This window comes from Rhinolophus ferrumequinum, chromosome X (genome assembly GCF_004115265.2).
Source record: "Rhinolophus ferrumequinum isolate MPI-CBG mRhiFer1 chromosome X, mRhiFer1_v1.p, whole genome shotgun sequence".
Lineage (NCBI taxonomy): Eukaryota > Metazoa > Chordata > Mammalia > Chiroptera > Rhinolophidae > Rhinolophus > Rhinolophus ferrumequinum.
The window spans coordinates 93,091,904-93,099,501 of NC_046284.1; the positions used below are offsets into that span (position 1 = coordinate 93,091,904).

General features: G+C 36.1%; 1 protein-coding gene across 1 annotated transcript in view; it reads left to right on the top strand.

Moving 5' to 3' along the window:
- MED14 (mediator complex subunit 14) overlaps nucleotides 1-4,722 on the top strand; it is a 74,694-nt gene extending 69,972 nt beyond the window's left edge. The window contains exons 29-31 of the mRNA XM_033118945.1: nucleotides 1,165-1,290; nucleotides 1,675-1,867; nucleotides 4,357-4,722. Of these exons, the coding sequence (XP_032974836.1) occupies nucleotides 1,165-1,290; nucleotides 1,675-1,867; nucleotides 4,357-4,430 (393 nt within the window). The 3' untranslated portion in view covers nucleotides 4,431-4,722. The remainder of the gene's footprint in view (nucleotides 1-1,164; nucleotides 1,291-1,674; nucleotides 1,868-4,356) is intronic.
- Nucleotides 4,723-7,598: the final 2,876 nt, after the last annotated feature.

Here is a 7,598-nt window from a genome sequence, read left to right on the forward strand (position 1 = left end):
CTAGTCCCCTCTCCACAGGCAACCCAAGCTACCAGTGGCTTACCTTTTATAAAAGCAAATACATTTAATACACACTCTTCCTACTCAGTAACCCTCCCATGGTTTCTTCTAACACTATTATAGATTCATCTTTTAAATTATTTAAATTTTTGATCCATTTTAAGTATATCTTGGTGTCAAATATGAGGTATGGATCCAACTTTTTCAGATGCCCCTAAATGCTCTAATACCATTTATCAAAAAAATCTTGTCATCTTCTCTGGGAGATTTTTAATCCCTCTTTTTTCCTATGAAACTATACAATTACACAGATGGAATCCAGGTGACAGCTGATTATATTTTTCCAATCTTACAGTAGTCCTTTCATTTTAATGTTTCTAGTATTGCTTTGGGTAATTATAAATACCTCATTCCTTTTTTCACTTGGCGTTTTAATATCGGGACAGTAATGTTTCTTTGGTAATAGTCTCAGTATTTGGCTTCTGCTCTGATAGGCTATAGGAAACATTATTTATGTCAAAAAATATCCATTTGGGTTTTTAAAGGAGTAAATATTTATGTGGCTAAAAAAAAAGCACCAGTGGATATAATTTAAAATTATTAACACAGCTTGACTAGTTTGTTTTAGGAAGGAATTGGAAATGAGACTGGGGAGTCTAGACTGGCACATTAAGAGCTTTGAATGCCAGGTGTTGATCTTGGGAGGGGATGGGGGGAACAACACGTGTCACTGCATGTCACTGAACATTTGTGAGCTAGATTAGAACCATGCTGTAGGACGTTTGGCAGTGGCATAAGGATGGACTGGGAGAGGCGCCCACTAGAAGGGACCATTAGGGGGCCACAGGAGAAGTAACAAAGCTTTGAGCTCGGCGGCATCAGTGAAAATAAAGAGGAAGGAACAGATGTCAGAGACACTGAAGAAGCAGAATCCGTAGGCCTTGGGAATTAATGAAGTGGGAGGGGAGGAGGGGGAACATCACATAATCCAGAATTGACTTTTCAGTTAGTAACTTCACGTATATATTTCCTTTGAGAAAAAAATGCAGGTTATCAACTTGATGTTCTGTTGATAAGTATAAAATATCTAACCTTTTAGACTCCTAATGTTCATATGAGTTTGTCTTGATTTTGTTTGTTTGTTTTTTCCCCAAAAAAAAACAGTTTCCTGACCAGGCAACACAGCTGAAATGGAACGTTCAGTTTTGCCTGACGATCCCTCCCAGCGCACCGCCAATTGCACCTCCTGGGACTCCTGCTGTGGTGCTGAAATCCAAAATGCTATTTTTTGTAAGTACCGCCCAGTGTGTGTGTGTTGCAGAGGTTCTGAGGAAAAAGCCATGTGACGCTAATAGAGCAACTTTGCGATAACTGGAGAAATCATCTTTGCTGCCAAACATAGGCCCGGATTCCTTAATTGTCAGTTTGGACTTCATGTAATCCTGGTTCCTTTAGGAATAACAAAGTTATTGAACTAGATAGTTGTGTGACAGTTGCGTCTTAATCATAATATTCAGTTGTTTGTCACTTTTCTTGTCACATTTAATTTTCTTTTTGCTTGATGTATCTTAATGTGACAGAGAGAGGAAATGATAGTACCTTTGATAACTTTAGTCAAATGTTTTATTTTCTTACTGTGTTTTTATTCTCTTTGTGTGTGTTGTGTGTCTACAGCTTCAACTAACTCAGAAAACATCGGTCCCTCCCCAAGAACCCGTTAGTATTATAGTTCCAATCATTTATGACATGGCTTCAGGTACCACCCAGCAGGCAGACATTCCCAGGCAGCAGAACTCTTCTGTTGCTGCTCCCATGATGGTCAGCAACATTCTGAAGAGGTTTGCAGAGATGAACCCACCACGACAAGGTACATGACCAGTAGATGGTATTTTATTGCATATATGTTGTAAGAGTTCTTTTGAGAGATTTCCCCTTCTCCCCTCTGCTCTCTCCTTACCCACTTTGCCCCCAATTCTAGTAATAGAGCTCTGGTTGCTGTGGCCCTCTTAATGTCTGCCTGTCGCTTTCTTCCTTTCTCACTGGCTCTTCGTTTTTGTCCATGTCTCTGCTGCCTGGACTTTATTTTTGTTAGTGATTTACTATTGGGACTGACCCAGTTGCTAATGCCAGAAGCTTGTATTTATAGCACACATTGCCACGAAGCCCTAGGTTAGGATGATAGAATTTTCCATGGCTGTAATTCCTGCCCTACCATCGATACCTGCCACTCTGTACATCACCAAGTTGAAATGCATGTCGGTTTCTGATATTTCATGGTTCAATCATGAATAGAATAATATCATTCAAAGTTCTGTATCTTCTAAATGTTTTGTGAAGAATAAAAGCTGATACAAATGGCATCACTGCTTTTTGGGCTTCTTATATAAGTTCAGGCGGGTGCAAGTGAAGCTTTTCACCACGTGCACAATGAAGCTCTCAAACTGAGCATTTTCAAGGAAACCAGCATGTTTCTGGCAAGATAAACAAGGTCCCTTCAATACTGTAGTAGCCTATGCTTAACACATAACTCCTGGCAGTACTAAATTTTTGGTTATAAAACATAAAGCTCAGCAAAGAGAACTTTTCTTCCATTTTGCTTATTTCTAATATTAAGGAAATTAAATTTGCTTATTTCTAATATTAAGGAAGTTCTCTGTATCTTTCTGTTTAGAATAGTGTGACAACAGAATTATGTTTTTAAATGAGGGAAAGTTGTTCTCTGAAACATTTTTAGATACAACAGTGTCAAAATTTTACTAGAACTAGGAATCATGAGAGAAGTTACATTTGTAGCTATTTGTTTCCCCATATTGTATACATAGGCAAGTTCTCACTAGCATAATTTACAAGGAATGCACTGGGCAGTAGAGAAGGGTATGCTTCTTTTGTTGTACTACTTCTTCCACTTCTTACAATTTTCTGCGTTCATCCTTTGACTTATGTCTTCTTTCAGCTAAAAATAGGTCCTTAAGAATCAAAGTTTAAAGCTATCAGAATATTCAAAATAGCAGTCCAGTAGAACTTTAACAAAACACCATTCTTTCACAAGCAGATGACTGTCATGTCTTGTGGAATTTGAAATTAAAAGGAAAGAATGTTTTTATCCTGTTGAGATCAGGCAAGTTTTTCTACTTATCAGTAACAAAAACGTGTTTTTAAAAAAGAAAGATAAAACTTCTTTTATTTAAGAAATTGTTGGGGTATTTTGGAAGTGTTTTTCTTATTTTCTTTTATTTCTGCCTCAGCCTGGTTTCATTTTCTTTCTGTACCTTAGTTTTCCAGTGGTTGGAGAGAAGATTGCAGTAACTTGCACAGGGTCACTGCACATCCTGCCCTTTGCCAGAGGCCATTATCTAATTGAGGTGTTCAGTTCTCTCACTTTTCAGCCACTGTAGTGTTCGGCTGTCCTTTAGGGAAGGAATCCAGCTTTTGGTTCATAATATTTACAACTGGTTTGGGTTTCTTATATTGAAATACTTACAATATTTATAAGAAGGAAGAGGCAGGGTATTTGGTTTCTTTGAGCAAAGGGGAAATTGAGAGGATGAATCATTAACCTCCCGCACCCCACCCTTCCCAAATCCATCACTTCCTCGCCTGGTGAAGTGCTTTCAAGAAAAACCACTTTATTTTTGTATTAATTGATTTTAATGTTGAACTCCAGAAGTTGATCATTTCCTTAAAATTTGGGAGAAAACTCCAGTAGATGTCATAGAACTGTACTGTCCAATATAACTGTCACTAGCCACATGTGGCTATTTAGATTTATCTAATTATTGTATCTAATTAGCATTAAATACAATTTAACATTCAGTTCCTCAGTCACACTAGTTAGAAGTGCTCAGTAGCCACAGTGCATGTATAGAGGATTTCCATCAGCACAGAAAATTCTATTGGACAGTGCTGTCACAGAAATTTTATCCGACCTTTAATGCATCATTAGAAGGATACCATTGATGTTGTAACTGATGCATAAATATAAACTACATAGATCTTTTCATTAGATTCAAAATGCATAAGCAAGTTGTCAGTAGTCTTGAAACACAACTTCAGAGGCTTACCCAGTGCTCTAGTGTTTCTATATTGAAATTCTAGGCATGTCTTCTTAAATTCAAACCTAAATTTTGGGCTTACCCAAAATTTCCCCATGAGGGAAAAAACCCAAACCAAATTATCATCTGATACTTAACACCAAAGCTTAATCCCCCATGACCTGTGCAGTTAAAATTTTACTCTTTTATTTTGATCTTTAAAGTTCTTGCTAATTTTAGATTTAATTACCCCTACCCCCACCGGTGTGTTAACATCATCTTTCCTGTATTGCGAATAGCTAATGACCATTTTTCTCTGTTGCAGGTGAATGCACAATATTTGCAGCTGTTGGTGATTTAATGGCTAATCTTACACTGCCCCCTGGTGGGCGTCCATAGACACTATTGTTTTTAAACCAGGAAGGCTGACAAATGAGACAAAACAACAAAAAAAATCTGAATTCAGCCTTCAGTTTAAAAAAGAAAAAGGACTTTTTTGACTTTTAAGAGCTTAATATTCTAAACTGGCAAAAACTTTCAGGGTGCACTTCTTTCATCAAAAAAGACCATCAATCTTTTGTATAGTGAACTTGTATAGTGTGTTTAAATGGGACACGTTTCAAAGTAGGAAATACATCCGTGTCCGCTTGCCAGTAATAGATTTAATATTCTGTTTTATACTATAAAGTTACGGAAATGCCAAACTTGTTTATTTAATTGTTTTCCTATGTTTTGGGTGTAATAGTCCTTTTTGGTTTTTGTTTTGTTTTTTAAGGCAGGTCTGTCATTTTTGAATACTGTAAAACTGTGATAAACTTTATATTGAAGCTGTATTTTAATATGACCGCTTTGAATCCTTACATGAAAATGTTCTGGGAGTTGTTATAAACACATCCCAAAGAAGCAATATTTAATAAAACTAGGTTAAAAAAAAAAACAGTGACACTCACTTGTGTGTATATCAGCTCTATAGACTTCTCAGGGCCTCCCTTCATCTTTAACCTGGTGGGGCCAATAATTAATTTTTAATAATACATGTCTGAAATTTGATAACATCTGCTTCTTCATTTCCAGTTTATTTTCTTCAAACATTCCTAAATTGACTGGTGGTGAACGTTTAGCACTTTGGTTGTCTTTCAGTTTAAGATTTGAGTAAAAGGAAAAAACCCAGTCTTTGAGAAGAGACAGTGAGTACTTCATATTAATCAAGGATCCCAAATACTGTAATCATTCTGATCCGTTGAGGATGTGGTAACTTTTTCTGTTGGGCAAATTTAGTTTACAGGATAAACTTCTGCATACAGCATTAATTAGGAAACAGAACTTGAATTCTGCCTTTGCCTGAAATTTCTGTGATGTTTCCTTATCTTGCTTAACTTCTCCCCCTTACCTTCCCCACCAAAATTGGGGTTATTCTAAACAATCCCTGTCATTGTCAACAAAACGATAAAATGTTTTGCTTGGAAGAAACCTGGTCCAGTCCCCTCACTTTGAAGAATCCAAGATCCAGGGCCTGTCCAAGGTCAAATGGAGTTTCTGGTACTAACACATCTCAGCAGAGTTGCCTTTTGGAGCACTGTGTTGTTTCTCCCAGTCAGTCAGGGACTTGGATAAGCTTCGAAGAACGTGATCAGGAGCAAAGGTCTTCTGATGACTTGATGTTATTTGGGAAAGTTTTTAAAATGATAATACCATGCTGAGTTATCTGGTCAGTATAATATTGGTTCTCTATTAAATTTTAGACACTTTGTCTAATTCTACTTTAAGATGATTTAATTGAGCTTCTGTAACTATCAACTACCAAGTTCTAGTTTCAAGCATCTCACTGCAGCTATATCATATCTGTTCTCAACTTTGCTTGATTCTCTATTCATTTCTGGTCAGAGTTGAGGCCTTCTTTGCCTTTCTTCTATGTCTTATTTCCGCTTTCATCTCCTGCTTCTCGCCCAACTCGGCCACTATTCAGGAGCAGGTGACTAAATTTTTCTCCTTCCTTTAACTTACCTTTTATCCTTCTGCTTCCAGTTCTCCTTACAGTGGTAATCACGTCGGTTTGGCAATCTAAGATGTCTTTATCAAGGGTCAGTCCTTTTCTGTTTGGAGCTGAATCCTTTCTTTCATGTAGAAATCTACATGTATATACAACAAATGTATTTTTATCTGTAGGGTAATATTGTCTCAAATAATTTTATTAATAGAGTTAACTTTTCAGGTATTTTCTCTTTTAAGTGTGGTTGGTTTTGAAATGTTAATTGCATTTTTAAACATGATGCATTCAGTACATTTTTTCCTAATTATAACTCGTCTCTGAATGCATTGTGCAAATCAAAAGTAAGATAGGATTCAGTGAACAATCCTATCAAATTTGAAATTTGATATCATGCTTGGTACTTGGAATTGCTATACTTTATTAAAGCTTGAAAACACTAGCATTTGAATCTTAGGCTTCATCACAAACAATGTCTTTTGCCTCTTTTGTTACCCAGTTTTAAAGGGACTGGATGCGCATAGAGATTTTTCCTAGTGGTTTGGGTCTTAACTTCAAGGTGTTTTCAATGTGATTTTAGTAATTTTAGTAATAAATAAAACTTATACAAGTTTCAGAGAACTACCAACTCTCTATTTAATTTTCATGAAGATGTTTTGGGTAGTAGTATAGTTTAATACTAGTTTAACCCTGAAAGAAGAAATTGGTCCTAATTTGTCACCTTTTTTCTATCTGCTGAAATGCTGTTTCAGAATGTATAGACGTATTTCCAGAATTAGAGAGGAAAAAAGCAAAAACTTCAATAAAACATACCAAGTTGTTAATAATGGGCTGAACCTTATATTTGAAAATTAACTCTGAGTGAACTGAGTGCAAGTGTAAACTAAAATATGCATTATTTTGAATTTAAATACCACTAATAACTTTACTGTGTTGCAGTTAACACAGTAACCTGTTCAGCCACAGGATACTCATGGTTTGTTAGTCATTCTTTGGACCATGGTTAATTTGCTACTGCAGGAAGTAAAATTTTGCTACTCTAAATTCAGATCCAATTTCAACATTAAAAGTTGTTTCTCTCATGATTTTCCCCCCAAAGAAATACCTGTTACATTTTGCTTTAATATTTATCTCCCAAGTATTGATATAAATATACTGAATATTCTTGATACTCAATATACTGAAAATTTTAAGACAACTTAGTATTCAGGGAACTTAAGGGACAGAATGGGAAAATGTTAGTGTAGGTTTCATTGTTAATTGTGGAATTTTATTTTTCATTTGGTTTGATGGGAATTGATAGTGTGTCTAAGGGGATGATTTTAAATTTATTTAGGGTAGATTTAGTATTGAGGTTGTTTAGAAAAAATTAGCAGAGGCCAACCAGAATTGTGCTGCACAACTCCAGGAGACCATGATCTGCTCACAATTTTCTATAAATTGCCTTCATTTCCAAGTGGTGCGATCTGTTTAAATACTTTGCCCAGGAACATGACTGATTGATGAAAGGGCACATTTAGGTCAGTATCAAATAATAGCTAATATTTACTGAGAGCTTCCTATTGTCAGGCACTGTTCTA